The 21,651-nt window shown below is 42.6% G+C and overlaps 2 protein-coding genes, 1 long non-coding RNA gene and 1 other non-coding gene across 6 annotated transcripts in view; all 4 read left to right on the top strand.

Moving 5' to 3' along the window:
- LOC129818529 (3-methyl-2-oxobutanoate dehydrogenase [lipoamide] kinase, mitochondrial-like) overlaps window positions 1–3,053 on the top strand; it is a 36,162-nt gene extending 33,109 nt beyond the window's left edge. The window contains exons 10-11 of the mRNA XM_055874527.1: window positions 779–934; window positions 1,497–3,053. Coding sequence (XP_055730502.1) covers window positions 779–934; window positions 1,497–1,641 — 301 coding nt within the window. The 3' untranslated portion in view covers window positions 1,642–3,053. The remainder of the gene's footprint in view (window positions 1–778; window positions 935–1,496) is intronic.
- A 10,409-nt stretch (window positions 3,054–13,462) lies between these two features.
- LOC129818515 (protein orai-2-like) lies at window positions 13,463–17,756 on the top strand. 2 transcript variants are annotated; one of them, XM_055874503.1, is made up of 4 exons: window positions 13,463–13,644; window positions 14,190–14,251; window positions 14,916–15,151; window positions 15,430–17,756. In XM_055874503.1, exons 3-4 carry the CDS (start codon window positions 14,921–14,923, stop codon window positions 16,027–16,029), a joined length of 831 nt encoding a protein of 276 aa, XP_055730478.1. In that variant the 5' UTR covers window positions 13,463–13,644; window positions 14,190–14,251; window positions 14,916–14,920; the 3' UTR covers window positions 16,030–17,756. The 2 variants fall into 2 exon arrangements, with proteins under 2 accessions (XP_055730478.1, XP_055730469.1); XM_055874494.1 differs by lacking the exon at window positions 14,190–14,251.
- Window positions 17,757–18,373: 617 nt separating this feature from the next.
- On the top strand, window positions 18,374–20,326 carry LOC129818522 (uncharacterized). 2 transcript variants are annotated; one of them, XR_008753953.1, is made up of 4 exons: window positions 18,374–18,602; window positions 19,024–19,061; window positions 19,691–19,899; window positions 20,186–20,326. It is a non-coding gene; the product is annotated as an uncharacterized LOC129818522 (long non-coding RNA). The 2 variants fall into 2 exon arrangements; XR_008753954.1 differs by having other exon boundaries at window positions 18,396–18,602; window positions 19,691–19,721.
- LOC129833827 (Z30 small nucleolar RNA) lies at window positions 18,805–18,899 on the top strand. The gene has a single exon (XR_008756119.1). It is a non-coding gene; the product is annotated as a Z30 small nucleolar RNA (small nucleolar RNA).
- Window positions 20,327–21,651: the final 1,325 nt, after the last annotated feature.

Here is a 21,651-nt window from a genome sequence, read left to right as displayed (position 1 = left end):
AGATGGCCAGAGTCATTTTACGAACGCACCCTTAAATGGAAGCTACGAAACCGAAACAACTGGGATAAACTGAATTTGTTTAACTTGTTTGCAGGCAAGAGTGTACAAGTTGATATTGAATATGTCACTGTCACCTTGATTACAAAAAAAATGTATCCTGCACCTGTGCACCTACATTGTAAACTTTTATTCATAGGCTTGGTTGTAGCAACCTCATGATGGGTATAGGGAAAAGTAGAGTATCATCTAGAGGCCTAAATGTATCACGGTTACATTGAACTGGGTGAATGGAATATGAATGACAGTCATCCAGTGTGCTGTATAGAAAATAAGGCCAAGCTCATAAATAGTCTTTAACATCTTAATGTCATCGACCGCCACTGGTGGCCATATAGGGGAATAAGAAACCAAAGGATGATACCTTCATTTAACGAAGTAGTCTTGATGTGGGCTAGTGTTAGGTATAAGTGACTTCAGTTTGCCAAGCACAGGGATGAAAATATTTGGATCGCCAGAAATGTAATCCTACAGCATATACTGTTAATCGTCTGCCTTCTCTTTCTTTGGTTTCAGTTGTCTTCATTCAAACAAATGTTCAGTATTGTACTGTGGCAGGTATTTTATTTTTAATACCAGCCCCCGTCCTGGCAGGAGGCATTTTGGTAGGCTGTCATTGTAAATAAGAATTTGTTCTTAACTGACTTGCCTTGTTAACATGAATACTATACCTTTTAAAATTTATCTTGTGTAACCCTGGGGTATCCTCCATGTTCGTCAGGATCTCAGACCGTGGTGGCGGCATCCCCCACAGTATCCTGGACAAGGTTACGGACTACCATTACAGCACAGCTGAAGAGAGCAACCAAGACCCTCGCATGAACAACCTTTTCAACACCTTGACCAACAGTGGGCCTCAGTCCGGCCCAATGCACGGGTGAGTTAGGCGGGCCTTATACAATTTCAGTTGGAAAACATTTGCACCAGTTCAGCTATAATGAATGTGAACAAGGTAATTGATACGTGTGATAATCCTGCTCATTGTGTCCTCCTGTCTGTTGATCCCCTTTCTACTACATCGGTTCTTAATATCATAATGCAGTGTTGAATTGACTGCCAGTGTGCCATGGGGATGCCACGTAAAGTAGAAAAATATCACACACTTCCATTTCACTGAGTCACATAGGTTTACTTTATCCTATGAATAATTGAGACTTGAAGGGGGATGGATATGGAAGTAAAAAAGGTTGTCTTAACTATTCTTTTCCATTAAGTAGTCATGGAGATGAAACCTACGAAATATTTAATTTGTGCAAACATCTTATGACTGTGAGGATAATGTTTACGTCTGCATTTAGCAGCCCCAAATTATTTATACACATTTGCTTTCTTTGGAAGGCGGTCCTCGCATGTTGCAAAATAAATCTATCAATTTGTTAATGAGTGCCAGTTTACAAACCTCCATATTATTAACGCATGAGAAACTGTGTGCCCGTCAGATTTGGCTTTGGGCTGCCCACCTCCCGGGCGTATGCTGAGTACCTGGGCGGTTCCCTGTCCATCCAGTCCATGCAGGGCATCGGCACCGACGTCTACCTGCGCCTGCTCCACATCGACGGCAAGGGAGAAAGCTTCCGCGTCTAAGACCACTTGCAGTTAGCACAGATATATTTCCACCAAGGGGCTCAACCATTTCAGTGTAAGCCAGGGCTAGGCTGATATAGGTGACCAGTTGGCTCCTCACAAACTGGCCTCTTAAAGTTTCCTATTTTTGCCTCAACTTTAAATGGCTGCCCAGTTGGCGCTTTCACCTCCTTTTTGTTTTGCGTTTGTCTACGCTTTTCAGCGTTGAGGGTTTTTGAACTCTTGAGCGTACAGGTCATAAGCAGAGCGTGTTTAGTAGTGTTAGTTTTTTAGAAAGGGAACAAATCTGCCTTAAAGTTAATTTGGTCTGCCTTTAAGTTACTTGTGTTGCATAGCTTCTGCAAATATAAAAAGACTAAAGAACAGAAGAGGTCTCTTTACACACTCCAGTGGCTACTATCTGAGTTTGGATGATGCTACCCTTAAAAATGACTTCTCTTGAATTGACTGTGGAGGACACCACGGAGGATACTGCGAAAACACCAGTCAAAACACACTGCCAAAACAATGCTTGTGATTCAATTTGAAGAAAACAAGCAGAAGGAACTGTTGAGTGAACTCTTGGTTCAGCGCCATTTTGTCAAGCTCTTAAGCAAGGTCATGAGCAGAGATGTTCAGTTGCCTTACTGTGTGCGATGCTGGTCCTTATGACGACACGCTAATGTAACTTGTTCAATTTCATCCTTGTAATGCAATTTCACACTCATACCACGTTAGTAAATCTAATAAAACATTTGCATAATACATATGGGGGGGGTTGGAAATGCTCATCACTTGCTGTGTCATATCTGAACTATAAGTTGTTTTTTGCTTTCAATACACTGGAAGAAGAAAGTGTTCAAAATGTCAATATTTCAGAGGTTGCTAACTTTCTATGTTTGGCTTGGTGTCGAAGGCATTTTTTACTGAACACATTCCGAGGAAGGGCAAGTTTTCAAACTTTTGAAACCGTATTTTCAGTATGGTGGACATTTTAAGGTGCATGATGAATTATCAGAATATAGAACTGCAGGTATGTGGTCTGGCCTGCTGGCATAAGCGTGCTGGGAATTTGCATGTAAATCCTTCAGTGTATACAAATCAGTGAGGCGCATTTGCAACGTTTCACCTCGATGAATATACCTCTGGTTATTAATAATGTTCCCTGTGATTTAAAAGTTTTGGGATGGGGCTAGGTAGAGAAGAATTAGAATCTTTCTAGCATGAGAATTCCTGTCGGATAGACTGCAGTGACCTCATTGAAGTATGTGCCCTGTCCAAATCTTCCCCCTGCTGGCAAAAGTGATGAAGTCTGATAAAAAAACAGCATAATAGTTTGAGTTATGGCTTGTATACAGAACAAAAATATGAATGCAACATGTGAAGTTTTGATTTCATGAGCTGAAATAAAATATTCCAAAGATTTTCTAAAAGCTTCTTTCAAATTTTGTGCACAAATTTGTTTACATCCCTGTTGGTGTGTATTTCTCCTTTCCCAAAAGAATCCAGCCAGTGTGGCATATTGAAAAGCATGATTATAACACAGGTGTGCCCTGTGCTATGCACAATAAAAGGCCACTCTAAAATGTGCAGTTTTGTCACACAACACAATGTCACAGATGTCTCAAGTTTTGAGGGAGTGTGCAATTGGCAAGCTGACTGCAGCAATGTCCACCATAGCTGGTGCCAGAGAATTTAATGTTAATTTCTCTACCATAAGCTGCCTTCAATGTCATTTTAGATTATTTGGCAGTACATTCAACTGGCCTCACAACCACAGACCATGTGTTACCACGCCAGTCAAGGACCTCCACACCCGGCCTGTTCACCTGCAGGATCGTCTGAGACCAGCCACCCGGACGGACCGCTGATGAAACTGGAGTATTTCTGTCAGTAATTAAAGCCCTTTTGTGGGGGGAAAACATATTCTGATTCTATTTCAATTGACTGACTTTTGAACTGTAATTTAGTAAAAGCATTGAAATTGTTGGGTTTGATATTTTCAGTATATTAGCAGTAAAACAATGACACATTTTATTGTTAGTTTATTTTTGGAATTATGACATACCTAAGCAGACTCAAGTTGTATACCCCTGTCTAGTTGTTTTATGAAAACATGGATTAACATGGTTTTATGGTCTTGAAAACACATGTTTAATTTCCTTCTTTAATCCCTGTCCAAATGGAGTGGTGGTCTTACTTGCTTTTTGCATTGGCATGTATTACTCTTGGGCATTAAACCGTTTCATGGGTGGAATTGAATGTTTCACTTAATTTTTACCATACATACAGTTTTGTGTGTGTGAGAAAGAGATGATTGGATTGAAAGTGGGACTGACAGGTTGAGTTATTTTACAGTGTATTCATTTAGGTTGTGTTTAGGAAGGCAGCCCAAATCTGTTCTTTTTCACTAATTGGTCTTTTGTGACCAATCAGACCAGCTATGAAAAAAATCTGATTGGTCAAAAGACCAATTAGGATTTTTTTTTAAATCAGATTTGGGCTGACTAGGAGGATGTTTCCCAACCCTGGTCCTCAAGCACTGCGCCTCCCGGGTGGCGCAGTGGTCCACCAGAGTCTCTGGGTTCACGCCCAGGCTCTGTCGCAGCCGGCCGCAACCGGGAGGTCCGTGGGGCGACGCACAATTGGCATAGCGTCGTACGGGATAGGGAGGGTTTGGCCGGTAGGGATATCCTTGTCTCAGTATGTAAAAAAACAAAAAAAACAAAAAAAAATGTAATAAAATGTATGCACTCTACTGTAAGTTGCTCTGGATAAGAGCGTCTGCTAAATGACTAAAATGTAAAATGTAAATGTAAGTACCTCCAACAGTACACATTTTTATTGTAACCCTGGACAAGCACACCTGATTCAACTAGTCAACTAATCATCAAGCCCTCAATGAGTTGAATGAGGTTTGTTTGTCCAGGGTTACAATGAAAATGTGAACTGTTGGAGGTACTCAAGGACCAGGGTTAGGAAACACTGGCCTAGTCAGCCTCCTGTCGAGAGAATCATTTGAATATAATCAAATTGGCGACAGACAGAGAACCAGAGCCATGCCACAGACTGAAGGTTGAGGCATACTAATTTATCAGAAACTTTCATCCAGAGCAATTTACAGATGTATTTGTCATTTATACATAGATGTAGAAAGGACATGTTAATGTGGATTCTTATTGTCGATTGTGTGAGGATCACAATTTAGGTTATTGAGGTGATACAAATAATTTTGTATCAAGATGAATTTCCCAACTCCTTTAAGTAATTGTGTTCATATGGCTCACTTTTGTGTTAGCCATCTCCTCTTGGAATGCAGTTTGATTAAACGTTTGCACCTCAATGTGCTTAAACTACGTCTCCTTTGTCTTGAGCCGACTTCGCTGTCGGCCAAAACGGGGCACCTGGCACATGCCCGGGACGTAGCCTGGTTACAAAACTAATGCAATCAACACTAACCCGCTTCACTCAGTTACAAACCCAGCATCAATGCTCTAAGTGGGAGGTGGAAATGTACAAGTTGTTAATACCAGTTGGATGCGTTCATGTGCTTTGAACTCATTGAGAAACGCTGATTGGCTAATGGCCAACAAGCTGAAAAACCATAAACTAAGAGTACAGCTATCATTCTTGTAAACAAATGATTGAGTTCAAAAACAAAATTAATAGACTGCTTTCTATAAATGTTTTGTTACATTTTAACTGCCTAAAATACTGTTATCGAGGTAATCTCCTTAGTAGGTGACATCCGAGGTCTGCATGTGGGATAAATTGGAGCTCAGGATGAAAGACAACTTTCCCGCTAGTAATTACCAGTTGGAGAGCCATTCAAGTGGATTTTCATGTGCTAAATTCCCACTTGGTTACGAACACAGCATAATAGCACTTCCTTACATTAATTGCATTATAACGGTGACAAACGGTGCCCACAAACTGTTATGGCCTACATAAAGCTGTCCCAACAGCAGTCCCAACACCTTACCACTGCTACACCTGGCTATCAGCGGAGCCTCCTCTGGCAGCAAAACAGTTAATTCAGCTTAATTTACTGCCTTTAAAAAAAAACATAGCTGATGTGGCTAACTTGCTTAAACAAAGGTGGTTTCTACTAACAATTGAGATGTACAACTATGGCATAAGGGGACAACGAGCGGATAAGACATTAATGAGTGAGCTAGCTACTAACAGCTTACTACACAACATACACTTAGATTTACTACCCAAGGGTGTGACTTTTTGATCTCTCCCTGTAGATTTTGCTTTGATGTAATGTCCCCATGAGTGACAGAATGCTGAGCCAATCACAGCGCAACTAGAGAACATTACCAACCCCTACGCTCTCCATATTGTCCGCTGGCTGCCCCGCCACCACAGAAAGCACTGAGTTAGGCTGAAACACCTGCATTTTGGAGCTCAAGAAAGCAAAAAAGAGACCATGTTTGAATGTGGCTTTATTAATGATAAAAAATATATATATATATTTGCAAACTGATATGTGACATGCTATTCATGTCAAAATAACATGCAAAACATACAACAACAAAAAGACGGGTCACCACTGGTGAAATTTAAGGACGAGGGTGGAGTCACTGCGGTGAATCTGATAGCATTGACTAGAGATTTGGAGAGTAAAGTAGGAGAGTTTTTCTGCTAAAGTTCTTTGTGATGGAAGTTTGGTTGTGTATCAATGCTAAACAGTATGAGAAAGCGCTCAAATTCAAGCAGGTATGTAAACGTGTGGTTGATAATAGCATGCCGGATCAAACTGGATAGCAGTGGATGAAGGGTGTTATTACATGAGTTCCAGAAATTGTTAACATGAAAGAAATAAAGGACCATTTGAAGGGAGGCTCTCTTATTGAGGCAAAGTGCCTCCAGGTAACACAAGATGGGAAGAAGGTGGATAGCTTGTCAGTGCTACTAAAGTTTGAGGATCTGGTACTGCCAGAAAAGGTTAGGATTGGGTATATGAGTTACTATGTGTGAGCATATGTTCCAAAACCATTGCATTGCTATAACTGTCAAAGGTTTGTGCAAAGGCAAAAAGAGATGTGCAAAGTGTAGGGGAGAACATGCATATGCCCAGCTGTGCCCTGGACATCACATGTGAATTAATTGCCCCCCCATCTATCTTCAGAGTTCATACTGTTAGGTGACCTAAACTGGGACATGCTTAACACTCCTGCCGTCCTACAACCTAAGCTAGATGCCCTCAATCTCACACGAATGATCAAGGAACCTACCATGTACAACCCTAAATCTGTAACCATGGGCACCCTCTTAGATATCATCCGGACCTCTAAACACACCTCTGCTGTCTTCAACCTCATTCCCTGCATGTGTAATGGGTCCGCGGTCAAACGACCACCCCTCATCACCGTCAAACGCTCCCTAAAACACTTTAGCGAGCAGGCTTTTCTAATCGACCTGGCCCGGGTATCCTGGAAGGATATTGACCTCATCCCATCAGTAGAGGATTCCTGGTTGCTCTTTTAAAGTGCTTTTCTCACATCTTAAATAAGCATGCCCCATTCAAAAAATGTGGAACTAAGAACAGATATAGCCCTTGGTTCACCACAGACTTGACTGCCCTTGACCAGCACCTGTGACCAGCCCTGTGATATGCAACAATATAGTCAGTCAGTTAGGAAAGCAAAGGCTAGCTTTTTCAAACAGAAATTTGCATCCTGTAGCAGTATTTTCAAAAAGTTGAGGCACTATAAAGTCCATAGAGAATAAGAGCACCTCCTCCCAGCTGCCCACTGCACTGAGGATAGGAAATATTGTCACCACCGATAAATCTACGATAATCGATCATTTCAATAAGCCCCCCCCCCCCCCCCCACGCTTCTCATTCACCCAAATCCAGACAGCTGATGTTCTGAAAGAGCTGCAAAATCTGTATCCCTACAAATCAGCTGGGCTAGACAATCTGGACCCTCTCTTTCTAACATGATCTCCCGAAATTGTTGCAACCCCTATTACTAGCCTATTCAATCTCTCTTTCGTATCGTCTGAGATCCCCAAAGATTGGAAAGCTGCCACGGTCAGCCCCCTCTGCAAAGGGGGAGACACTCTAGACCCAAACTGTTATAGACCTATATCCATCCTACCCTGCCTTTCTAAAATCTTCAAAACCCAAGTTAATAAACAGATCACCAACCATTTCGAATCCAACCGTACCTTCTCCACTATGCAATCTGGTTTCCAAGCTGGTCATGGGTGTACCTCAACCTAGGTCTTAAATGATATCATAACCGCCATCGATAAAAGACAATACTGTGCAGCCGTCTTCATCAACCTGGCCAAGGCTTTCGACTCTATCAATCACCGCATTCTTATCGGCAGACTCAATAGCTTTGGCTTCTCAAATGACTGCCTCACCTGGTTCACCAACTACTTCTCAGATATACACTTCCTTTGGCCGCCTTTCCTTCCAGTTCTCTGTGGTCAATGACTGGAACAAATTGCAAAATTCTCTGAAGCTGGAGTCTTATTGCTCCCTTTCTAACTTTAAGCATCAGCTGTCAGAGCAGCTTACCGATCACTGTTCCTTTTACACAAAGATTAACAAAATACAGATCATAGTGTAGCAGGCAGTGAACTATTTTATGATCAGTTCAGCCAGGAATCAAGTATTGGTTTATTGTCATAATGATGTTGATCCTTCAATGGAATGCCAGAAGTTTGATGGCTAATGGGCAAGAGTTCAAACAGTAAAAAAAAAAAAAAAAAGAGTTCAAACAGTTTCTTGATGTGTATGGTTTAACCCTGCTCTAGCTTTTGTAATAGAAGGGTATGTTGCAGTCTGTAGAGATAGAGGGGGGACTAGAGAGGCTAGAGTTGATGGCCCTTGGGAATTTAATAGGTCAAGATAGGAGATGGGTAATGTGGTGTGGGGATTTTAATGCTCATAGTACGCTCTGGGGAGGGTTATGGACTGATGTAAATTGACATGTGTTGGAAGAACTACTTGATGAGAAAGGGCTTGTGAGTCTTAATGATGGCCGGGGAACCAGGATTGACCCAATAACTGGAAATGAATGCTCTGATCTCAAGTTCAATGGCAGGCAGATGTAGTTGGGAGGTATTGGAGGAATCTACAGAGGGTAGTGATCACTATCCTATCATGTGTACTGTAGGAATGAGGGTGGAAGTTTCAGTAGGAAATGGATTGTGGAGATGGATATTTGGGAAAGCAGAGTGGGGTCAGTTTCGAGAGTTGAGTGAACAGGAGCTGTCTCAGGTCGATCTCAATTCAGATATAGGAACAGTGAATGATGGAGTAGAGGAGCATTAGTAGGGGCCACAAGGCAGGGGAGAAAGAGTCAACGCAGTTCCCTGGTGGACTGAGGAGTGTAGAGAAGCTGTGAAGTGTAGGAACAGGGCTTTCAGAATGTTGAAAAGGTCCCATAATTACCAGCACCTGATTCAGTATAAACAAGCACAATCAGTAGTAAGGAGGATCATTAGAACAGCTAAGAGGGAGTATTGGCACCGGTTCTGTGGAAACATAGGCAGGATCACTCCTGTGGGAGAAGTATGGGGGATTATTAAGAGGATGAGTGGGGTCAGACGAGATTGGGATTTCTCTGTGCTGAAAAGTGGGGAAATTGTTGCAGTGAGAGATACTGAGAAGGCAGACATGTTAGCCCAGGCATTTGTGAAGGTGCATAGCTCAAATAACCTGACCGAAGAGGGGCAACGTGGGAGAGAGAGGGTCAGAGGAGAACAGCCGGGGGTCGTGGATCAGAGAAAGATGGTCGGGGATACATTGAATGGCCCTTTTACGTTGGCTGTGATGAAGAGAGCATTAGCTAAAGCTGGGGTAGCATCTCCTCGGGAAGGATGAGATGTGTTACATCATGATGGCTCATCTCAGTGACACTGCAATCGGGAAAGTATTGGGCCTTTACAATAAGGTGTGGCAGGAACTGCCTGGAAGTTGGAAGCAGGCTATAGTTATGCCAATACGGAAACCAGGGAAAGACCCTACTAGTCCTTCAAGCTTTAGTCTGATAGCGTTGACATCTCATGTATGTAAATTTATGGAAAGGATGATAACGGAAAAGCTGACTTACTTTCTGGAGAGGACTAATTAAAATGAAGGACTCATTGCACTATCAACGCTGCAGGAGATGTAATACTTCACCCTGTTCCGGGGTGAACAGGGTGAAGTACAGGTTGTTCTGAAATCTCAAATAATCTGACTTGTATTGAAACTGTGTGATTTTAAATGCAGAAAAGGTTTGACATTTTTACATCTTAACGTTTGTAATTTACTACCTAAAATGGATCATGTCAAGATCTGGGCCACAAATAATCTTCTTTGTGTCTCTGTTAAAGGCTACCTCCAGTCATAAACAATTCGATTTTTTGGGAGAGATGCTGTTAAGGTTAAGACAACAGCTAACCATGACATATTGGGTCAACCTACAAGGACATAAGGTTACACATCCTACGAAAAAGGTGCTCCTAGAGTGCTGGGAACATGACATCTGAATACAAGTTTCGGGTGGATAGGCATTGGCATGGTGAGGAAGATGGGGTTGTTTGGGATGGAGTTTAGTCCCTCTGTGGTTCTTCCTGCTATCCCACCTTGGTTTCTCCCTCAGCCAGTGATAGATCTAGGGTTGCTTGAGAGGGTAAGAACTGTTGAGGAAGGAGTAGATTCAGTTGTAAGTGAACATTTAAGAACACAATACAATGCTTTCTTGACTATGGCTGCGGTCCAAACACTTAAGACACACCCTATCCCCTCAGCCCTCAAATTAAGTGGACACTTCTGATGACGTATCATGACGTCTGACGAGTATACACTTGCAAAGGAATGATTTTTTAAATTGACCACCCTTGGCCGGAAATTCGTCACTCGTTCATCCCGCGATGATTGTGTTTTCAGCCACTGGTAACTTGTGGGTGCTTTATATGCGCTACAGTTAATTATGAGCGCATGTCTACTTATTAAATACACTGCTCAAAAAAATAAAGGGAACACTAAAATAATACATCCTAGATCTGAATGAAGGAAATATTCTTATTAAATACTTTTTTCTTTTCATAGTTGAATGTGCTGACAACAAAATCACACAAAAATTATCAATGGAAATCAAATTTATCAACCCATTATAAGGGATTTGCGTCAATTCAAATCTGGTATCAGGACAAAATGTGATTCAGAGTCACCGAATATACTTTAAGTATTTTTATTAAACTCAAGCGATAAATGGTAAATGCAATTTTCGTATATACGGGTTCACTGTACCACCCCGCAGGGCAGAACAGGGAACTGGCAGGATGTAAGTAAACAGCTGTTCTTATACTGTGACAGACTAGTTCCAACCCGTCTGTTGGCCTATCACAGTAGAGGCTGAGCGTGGTTTAAACTCTGCTCAGCCTATCGCCGGCGCTCAGGCTAGTCCTAGCCTCTTTGCGCTCTTTGGTGTCCCGGCGCTGTTGCTGTGTAGATTACGCTCCCTCACCCCAGAGACTGAGGTCAGACAGCTCTGCAACATTGTCTGCGCTATTTGCACCTGTATACAAAAGCACACTGTTCTCGCTCAAGGCTAACCACAGCTTCCCAGCACACTTATCTGGGGCTAACTGTTACTTCCAGCACACACACACACAGACACCCAGGCGCCCAGGCCAACAGTTGCTAATATTCAATCACATGTGATATAGCATTGGGTTATAGTGCAATAAACACAAATCCTAACACCATGGAGGTCTGGATTTGGAGTCACACTCAAAATTAAAGTGGAAAACCACACTACAGGCTGATCCAACTTTGATGTAATGTCCTTAAAACAAGTCAAAATTAGTCTCAGTAGTGTGTGTGGCCTCCACGTGCCTGTATGACCTCCCTACAACGCCTGGGCATGCTCCTGATGAGGTGGCGGATGGTCTCCTGAGGGATCTCCCCCCAGACCTGGACTAAAGCATCTGCCAACTTCTGGACAGTCTGTGGTGCAACGTGGCGTTGGTGGATGGAGCGAGACATGATGTCCCAGATGTGCTCAATTGGATTCAGGTCTGGGGAACGGGCGGGCCAGTCCATAGCATCAATGCCTTCCTCTTGCAGGAACTGCTGACACACTCCAGCCACATGAGGTCTAGCATTGTCTTGCATTAGGAGGAACCCATGGCCAACCGCAGCAGCATATGGTCTCACAGGGGGTCTGAGGATCTCATCTCGGTACCTAATGGCAGTCAGGCTACCTCTGGCGAGCACATGGAGGGCTGTGCGGCCCCCCAAAGAAATGCCACCCCACACCATGACTGACCCACCGCCAAACCGGTCATGCTGGAGGATGTTGCAGGCAGCAGAACGTTCTCCACGGCGTCTCCAGACTCTGTCACGTCTGTCACATGTGCTCAGTGTGAACCTGCTTTCACCTGTGAAGAGCACAGGGCGCCAGTGGCGAATTTGCCAATCTTGGTGTTCTCTGGCAAATGACAAACGTCCTGCACGGTGTTGGGCTGTAAGCACAACCCCCACCTGTGGACGTCGGGCCCTCATACCACCCTCATGGAGTCTGTTTCTGACCGTTTGAGCAGACACATGCACATTTGTGGCCTGCTGGAGGTCATTTTGCAGGGCTCTGGCAGTGCTCCTCCTGCTCCTCCTTGCACAAAGGCGGAGGTAGCGGTCCTGCTGCTGGGTTGTTGCCCTCCTACGGCCTCCTCCACGTCTCCTGATGTACTTGCCTGTCTCCTGGTAGCGCCTCCATGCTCTGGACACTACGCTGACAGACACAGCAAACCTTCTTGCCACAGCTCACATTGATGTGCCATCCTGGATGAGCTGCACTACCTGAGCCACTTCAAAACATCAGCCAGGAAGCATAGGAACTGAGAAGTGGTCTGTGGTCACCACCTGCAGAACCACTCCTTTATTGGGGGGTGTCTTGCTAATTGCCTATAATTTCCACCTGTTGTTTATTCCATGTGCACAACAGCATGTAAGGTGGCAGTGGCAAAAAGAGCAATGGATCATTTATGTTTACACAATGGAGGTGATGGCCATTTTCTTGGCTGCAGAGTGGGTGGGGGTGGTGAGCCAGACAAGGCAGTCATCTGCTCTGACTCCTGTGCAGCACTGATGAGCTGCAATTAATGTCTCGGAGCAGACAGAATGTATTTATTGTTTGAAGTTTTACTGTGCTTTTATAGGGTGAAACAGATGGGGGTATTTGTGATGTTCCTCTGTGCACCAGCTCATGTGGGAGTAGAGGGGAATGAGGAGGTGGATGTTATCGTCAAGCAGGCTCTTAAACATCCTAATGTTGAGATGGAATTGTCAATCAGTAAAGTAGAAGCCTTACCGGTTGATTAAAAAGGGGTTAAAAACAAATTAGAAGAGTTGTGGATGAGGAGGGAAAGGGAAGACCCTTTATAAGATTCAGGAAAAGGTGGGCGCAGGGAGGTCATCAGGCCGAGAGAGAAGGGATGAAAGGGTAATCACAAGGCTGAGACTGGGACACACAAGGCTCAATCGTACATTGAAATTGGTGGGGAAACATCCAACTGGGAGGTGTGATCATTGTCAGCAGGAAATGGAGACAGAACGTGTTCCACTATTTCAGTGCCAGAAATATGAAAGGGAGCGATTGTTATTAGATTTGAGGAGTACTGGGGTTGAAGAGCCAAGATTAAGTGTACTGCTGCTGAAATCTTAAAGGGGATGTAAGATTTAATTATGTATTTCGTTTCCGTGGGGAGACGAGAATATTGTGTAGGATTTTTTAGACCTTCCCTGTCTCTGGTCCACCCTCCAATACAGTTGGTGGCGGTAATGCACCTTAGTTGGTTGCCAACTGCCATAAAACATCCACAGAGGAAGTTTTCGTACTCTGCCCTGGATCACGTGACCAGAATGCTCCGGACTAAAATAACAGTGAGGGCGAAGGAAAGATTGTAGTCAAGTCTCTCACAGCAAGTATTTTAATCACCCTCTCATTCATCGAAGTTAGCTCAGGTTTGTGGATGAATTAATAGGTCAAAGGACGTCTTGGCAAAAAGGTAAAACTATATCAAGAATCGTGTAACAGCCTACTGAGCTTGTCAATAACTTAGCCAACTCGATGTTAGCCAGAGTGCTAGGAAGTCACATCGTCAATATTATATGAGTAACGTTAGCCGTACTAGCAACACCTCGGAGCAGTTGGACGCTGGAATGACTGAAATGAATATTTTATTATGACATGGCTAGCTAGGTTGCACCTGTTATTTTCCCTGATGGTTTGTTTGCTAGTTAGTTGATATTCCACGCACTGTTGATTCTAGCCAGAGAGCAAGGTTGAAGCTGTCTAGAAAGCAATAAAACAGTTGGCTAGCGTGAGCGCGAAATTAATTTTGTGGGTGCTTAGCTGTAGATATTAACCCACTGGTTCTCAGCTATAAGCACCGCTTACTGGTGGAACCATGTGAACTACAATCCCGACGCTCTGCTTTAACGTTTAGAAACGTCAATCATCGCGTTTGATATGGTTTTCAAAACATAAGTTCCATATCTTTCATATCGGCGAGAAAACATCTTTCAAATAAAATATATATACTTACTGTAGCAGATTTGCACAGATCCATACATCTGTGTGCCTCCAGCCAACGAACTACACTTCCTCCCCAGGTACGTTTACACACAGGTGTTAGAGCAAGCTAATTGGCACAGGTGGTCGTCTGTCTTTGTAAACAAGTGCAGTAATATGGAAATATGTATGTGTGGGAACAATACCCGTAATACAGGCTTCAGGAATATCATGCACAAAATGAATTGTTCAGCTACAAATAATTTGGCCAAGTTGTAAATGATTTACCTACCTACATCATGGTCGTATCAGGTTGAACTTTCCTGACAAGGATGTAGCCATATGACTAAAAAGAGAAGACGTTTTACAATAAGTTGTCTAAATCTCTAGTATATGTGTCAAACACAAGTTAAATTCTTAGCCAAAATTGACAAGGATGTATACCTGGCACTTTTTTGTTGTTGCTGCAGCTGGCAATAAGGCACAACCCATACTTTCAATCACTCACTGCTCAAGATTTTGTGTAGCTGGCAATAGCCATGCTTTTTTTGGCTTAACTATAGACGGGTGATGCAAACCAGTCATAAAACAATGGAATCCCAGCAAAGTGAGCAGTCTAGTTTTGGATACGTCTCAAGAATTCAGCCATAGTGTCTCAAATGTGTTGGACCACACTGTAAAATTGGCACACCGACAAACATTAACTCTAAATGTATTTTATTTTATTTCCTTTTATTAATGTTGCCATCCTTCCTTGTCTGCTAGTTGCCATGAGCAGTGAGCTGAACGTGCCCATGGGCTCCCCGGCCCCGGGGGGCTCAGAACAGATGCCGGAGGGTGGAGGGATGGACTACAGGGACTGGGTGCGCCGCAGCTACCTGGAGCTGGTCACCTCCAATCACCACTCTGTACAGGCCCTGTCTTGGAGGAAGCTCTACCTGAGCCGGGCCAAGCTGAAAGCCTCCAGCCGCACCTCTGCCCTGCTCTCAGGCTTTGCTATGGTGAGTTACCCCACTATTTTCCAGGGATAATAATCCCTTCAAAGTTGTTTTCAAGATCAATTTCCCTGGCAGCCTGTACGTTGTATCACTAGAGACTGAGACATTTTTCAGATAAACCTCTTGAGGGAAAAAAGCACACTCAGTCACTCCCAGGCTGCTATTAATAGCATGTGAACCAATCTGAAAAGTAGGCAGTTTTGACATTTATGCTAGTAGCTATCCCGCTCACTGTGGTGGTGGACTGTGATGATGATGATGATGTTGTTGTGCCATGCTAGGTGGCCATGGTGGAGGTCCAGCTGGAGATGCAGTACAACTACCCGCGCATGCTCCTCATCGCCTTTAGTGTGTGCACCACGGTGCTGGTGGCTGTACACTTATTTGCGTTGCTCATCAGCACCTGCATCCTGCCGCACGTGGAGGCGGTCAGCAACATCCACAACCTCAACTCGGTCAGTGAGTCACCTCACGAGCGCATGCACCACTACATTGAGCTGGCCTGGGGCTTCTCCACCGCCCTGGGCATCCTGCTCTTCCTGGCCGAGGTGGTGCTGCTCTGCTGGATCAAGTTCCTGCCCGTGGACTCTGGTGCTGCCAACCAGGTCGCTGTGGCGGCCGCCGAACTGGCCCTATCTAAGGTGAACTGTAGTGGCCCCGCTGTGCCGTCCGCCGCTCCGCCAGGGCACAGCGGCTGGCAGGCGGCCTTGGCTTCCACCATTATCATGGTGCCGGTGGGGGTGATCTTTGTGGTATTCACCATCCACTTCTACCGCTCTCTGGTGAGCCACAAGACAGAGCGCCACCACCAGGAGATTGAGGAACTGCACAAGATTAAGGTGCAGCTGGATGGGTGCGAGAGAGGCCTACAGGCAGTGTGAGCTCTTTAGCTCCTCCTTCTGCTCTTCTGTCCACTCTCAATGGCATTGAGAAGCACCAAAATTCCACTGAATAAGTGGGAGGATTAAGGATTTCTCCCACGCTACTAATTTATTGAGGTCAAAGGTTAGCGTATGTTTGTTTTGGAAAATAGTGTCTTGTCTCTGAGAGAAGTAGGATCTGATGTATTGAGGTAAATTAAAATAGGACTTCTATTCTAATATCTTGAGGGTTATTTTGTTAGTTGTTCATTTGTGCCATCTCTCCACAATTCATAAAGGAAGTGGTGAAAATCAAAATGAGATGTCAAACTTTACTGCGTGCTTGTTCTCACAAGGCAGTGTTATTGTGGTCATGCCAGGCTATGATTTACACAGATCATGGCAGTAAGCAGACACAGAAGCGGGTGGAAACAACAGTTAATTTACTTTTTGAAGTTGTTCATGTTGCACCAAACAGTGTAATGTTTCTCAGTAGGTGACAGGAATAGGAGCACACACAAATGCTGTGTGTAGACATGCTTTGGGGGGTATGTTCATTTGATCTGCATTATAATCCATATTTTATATAGAACTCCCTCCCAAGCCTATAAACTGTCCTTTAGTTCATAGGCTACTCTGTGGTGTCAAAGATAGTGAATAGCTACGGTGCTTAAAGATAGTGAATAGCTACGGTGCTTCGACGTTAAGACTTGTAATCTCCTCATATTAGTGAAGGACTGCTTATTTATTTTAAGTTACTGTTAATTATTGTTAAAATAAGAGATACTACCTGCTCACAAGGCAAATTAATATTGAAGTTACAATGTATATGCTCACCAAAGTATAGTTTAGTGAACTTGCATTGGCTTATATAACAAAACAGTATAAACATTGACAAATAATAGAATGACTACATGAAATTCATATCCACTGTTATGCATTATATTTCTTTATGACATTGGCACAAAACATGTTTTATGTGCCAAAAATGGCTCCTGTTCTATTCAAAACAACACTGGCATGTTAATACTTGTCTGAACATGTTTACAATAGTATTATTGCAGCAGAGAGGGTGCTTACTGTATGATAAAGTAACCAGTGTCAAATGTCATTAGCACCATTACTTTATATGGAAGTGTGTCGGCTATGATTAAAATGAAGAGGGTTACTGAATATATCACTGATGCAATGAACCAGGCACGATGATCATAACTCAATGCTTATTGAATACTTAAATTCTTAATGCTTTATTGGTGGGTTTGAGTGGTGAGCTATGAATGAGGAATGTAAATACAGTCAATGGTGCCAGTTCTCTTGAATAAATATTTTTTTCTCGGCTTTAAAAAAAAAGTTAACATTCCAAACAAAGATTTTTTCTGACCAAGAATCTCCTTTCAATGTGATGGAAAAAGACAAAAGTGCACTTGTAGTTTAGTTTGAAAGTTAGTGTTAATCCTAGAATGTCACATTGTTTTCTTCAGGTCATACTTAATTGTTGTAAATGTCCCCTCTGAAAAATGTTTATTTGACCAAACAAAAGGATTGTATGTTGATGGGAAAACAATGCTGTCAATTTGTTAAAACCTGACTTATTTTGGATATAACAACACATGGGGTATTGTGGTACATTTACTGCTTTCTGTGCATAATGTAGTCTATTAAAGGTTCTGTGGAATAGCATGTCTTTTCAAATCTTGTTAATGAATGTTAAATAAAGACTCATCTTATTTTGTTATTTCCATGCCCTACTCTGCGTACTCCTGTCTATATTTAATGAGCTGATTATATCTTGTGAAGACCTAGGTCGTGTTTCCCTGCTAAGACATTGCATGCATCAACCAATGGTTCCGTGCTACGTCATCGACAGTGCCATTGGGCGCCAGATTGCAATAACATTTGGTTAGTTTATACATAAAATACCTATCCGGCATTGTAAGAGCTGACACACGTCAACAACGTCTGAGCAGAGGAACACAACCATAGTATACCAGAGACATACAGATGATCCCATTCCCAGATTCTTCAAGTTAAGGCAGGCCGTGCCCCATCTAATTTGGCAATCTGCCCTTACATAAAATAATGTTTCTGATTAGCTGCGAACATTCCACCTTGTTTATTCCAGAATTACTGATAATGCTCCAGACGGCTTGGATGTATTAATGAGAATCAGACTATTTTATTGTCTGGCTTCTCTCTGTAATGTGCATCAATTGAAAAGCAAATCCTTCCACGTCTCAAGAGTGCCAGATGGTACACACCTGCGATATATAGAAACAGCCACATTGCTATTCTGATGATGCGCTACACAAAATATGCTACAATAGTGATTGTGGTTGTCCAATCCTGGTCCTGGTTTGTTCAATTACACAACATTTACAGCTGTGTAATCATTACACTAATTTGACATGTAATTATTCTCCCAAGTGATAGCCAATAGAACACCCCAAGCAGACACTATCCAATCAAGTTAGTTTACTTAAAAGGATGGCTCACGCATTACAGGAGGGTAAAGGCACCAAACCACTACATCGTCTAGTTTATTACAATGCCTCTGATTAAGTCTTTGATACGTCGAAGAGGATGAGACTAAACGGGTATGTATTTTTTTATTTTATTTTATTTTTATCACGCTACCAGTAGTTCTTACTTCAATGGCCAAATGGTTAGACGATAATCTTGTAAGACATGTCTAGAAACTGGTTTGTTTTCTTTTGGAGTGCTGTCTAATTAAGTTCCTGATTTTTAACCTAATGAGTACCAACAAAATGGCATATAGTATGGTGTTCTGACACTTGCAGCTATGATGATATGAAGCATTTCCTGACTTGGTATTGACACTCAAGGGTGTTGTTGACCAATGTGTGATTGATTTTAATCTTCTCTCTGAGCTGTTATATCAAAATGAACTGTTTGACTTCCTGCAAATACCCAAATGTTTTTAATAGGTTGTTTAATCACATCCTGTTGAGATACTGACTTGTTTTCTATTTATTCAAATCACCGGGGGCTATTCAGGACTTGGAACCAGTTCACCAGTAACTTGGCAACCGATGGTATGTATCCCATAAACTGGATCCTTAGGTTCTGTTCACACTGGTAGCCTTTCATTTCTCACTTATTGGTCTTTCTGAAAAATAACTTATTGGTGAAAAGGCCAGTAAGTCAGGAAAAATATCATGATTGGGCAACCTGTGTAAACGCAGCCTAATTTTCCCTGATATCACTCTGGCCAAAAGCCATGTATGCTCCATTTCAAACTGAAAATATTCCCATTAGGTTTTGGTGGCACGCTATGAGGTGACGCATTTCCTGACTCTGTATTGTCACTGACCAAGGTGGGATTGGTTGTAAATCTTCTCTGAGCTATTCAGTCTAAATGCCCTCTGAACGCACCCTCTCCACTAATGTGGGGTGAGACTGGTGGTCCATCTAATAATTGAATTTCTACAGTGTGGCTTTGATGGGTTGAACCCCCAACAATGCAAAGTACTTTGAGACCTTTTGAAAAACAGTTTGTGCTCTGCAAGGGTTCTTTGGTTGATGCAAATCTTTTTTTTTCATTGGTGGCTCCTATTTGCGTAGATATGATTAACTTGCAGGAAATGGTCAACCTTTCATTCCAAATGTCCAACCAGTTATCTAGCCTTGAACTGCTTTAATATGTGGTTTTCTGTTTCTGAAGTGTTTGAAGAGGTGCTTGATCATCTGTCAAGGTGCATCATTCTTAAGGAAATGACCTTTGACTCTAAACAGTGGGCTGGACTCCAGCAAGATGAGTGAACTTTTTAGCTGATGTCATTTTAATTATGGGGCTGGATGGGAGGCCCCCTTATCATATTAGCTGAACTCTCCAGCCAGACTGCAATGGATCACATTCACATCTGCATGGAGGTTGTGACCTGTTTCTAAATATAATACATTGCAGAGACTTCAATGAAAAGTACTTGTTTGTCCACTTAGATTAGAATTTGTGTACTAATATATCATGAATTAGTATTTTATTCATCAACTGTTTCATGTAAGCAGGACAAGCTTGATGGGGTTAACTGTCCCAGTCTTAACATTTTCTTCCTGGGCTAACAGTGGAGTTCTTTATTAATATGATTCCATCTAGATGTAACTTTAAAGGAGCTACATACCAACTCTTTAACAGCCTTGTTCTTTTGACAATTTTCAGATGCCTTTGCTGTTTACTGAAGGAATCCACTGGGGCCTTGCAGGCTTCAAATAGCTTTTGGCCTTTGGAGAAGATCATGTTAAAGAAGCTCTGAAGAATGCGTTGAAGCAGATTCTTAATAAAAAGCAGTGATACTAACGAGAGCAGTGAGCGGTTTTCTTTTTCATGTTGTTCAATTGGTAAAATGCAACAAGGATGGCTCAAATGGGTAAGTGCCTTTTGAATTTTGGGAAAGCTCATGTTCAAATTCATTGGATGGATCACGTCTCAATCTAAATTTAAGGGAGTATTTTGCATTGGAAGCCTACTTTGAAGAATACCTCTTGTCATGTAATAAAACAGACATTACTGCATTGAAGAGGAACTGCCCCCTAAAAATCCAACTAATCCATTTGAAAATGGCCTGTGGCATCAAACATTTTATTCTAGTGACAAAATTGACTTAAGTTAACCAAAGTAATACCACTTAAGTCATCATAAACTTGACACCTCTATCACTAGAGGTGAAGTTAGGGTTTGGATTACATTTGTCAAATCATGCCCCTTTGACAGACGCGCTGTGCAAATTGCCCATGTCACTTAGCTATGAGAAACTAGCCACAATAAGGATTACCGATGGTGGCCTATACAGTTGGTTGTAAAAATCAAAGTACCTCATTGAAAGTGCAAATGGGAATGTGCCATATTTGAACTAGATGATGCAAAACAAGTTTTGACTGTTACACATTCAAGAACATGCTAATTTGACAAAGTAAAAATCTCATCTCAATGGATATATTAGACCTCAGAATTGCATTGGGGGCATACTTTTCACTGTACAGTTTTACTAATGGATGGTGGATGAATGAAATGGGCTATCAGTCTACTCAGTGACACCCACAGCTATAGAATTTAAACTAGTCAGTGGAGGCTCCTCGGGAAGCGGTTGACCATCAGTGAAAAAATCAGTTACCCTTTCCAAAAAGTTTTCTATCCAATTAAATGCATATCCTAGCTTCTTGGCCTGAGTAGCAGGCAGTTTACTTTGGGCACCTCCAAACTTCCGAATACTGCCCCCATTCACAAAAAGTTGAACTATACTATAATCACGTGTCACCAAATAATTGTTAAACACTTGCAAAGGTCTTCAGTAGGCTCAACATCACTCTGTAGGGTAGCACCATGGTATAGTCGGAGGACAGCTAGCTTCCATCCTCTGGGTAAGTTGACTTAAATACAAACTGTTGAAGGCTGATGGTTCTCACCCCCTTCCATGGACACACAGTAATTATGACAACTTCCGGAGGACGTCCTCCAACCGATCAGAGCGCTTGCAGCATGAACTGACATGTCCAACCAGTCAAATGAGCAAATGTTCATTCTCTGATCAAGTCTGAGCGCTCTGGAGCAGGTCTTCAAGGATCGCTCTGTTAATGTTTCCCTTGAACCTGAGTAGTCTCCCTGCCCCTGAAACATCCCACAGCATG

This window comes from Salvelinus fontinalis, chromosome 2, assembly GCF_029448725.1.
Source record: "Salvelinus fontinalis isolate EN_2023a chromosome 2, ASM2944872v1, whole genome shotgun sequence".
In the NCBI taxonomy this organism is placed as follows: Eukaryota; Metazoa; Chordata; class Actinopteri; order Salmoniformes; family Salmonidae; genus Salvelinus; species Salvelinus fontinalis.
Note: the sequence above shows the minus strand (reverse complement) of the source record. Positions and strands in the feature narration are given on the sequence as shown.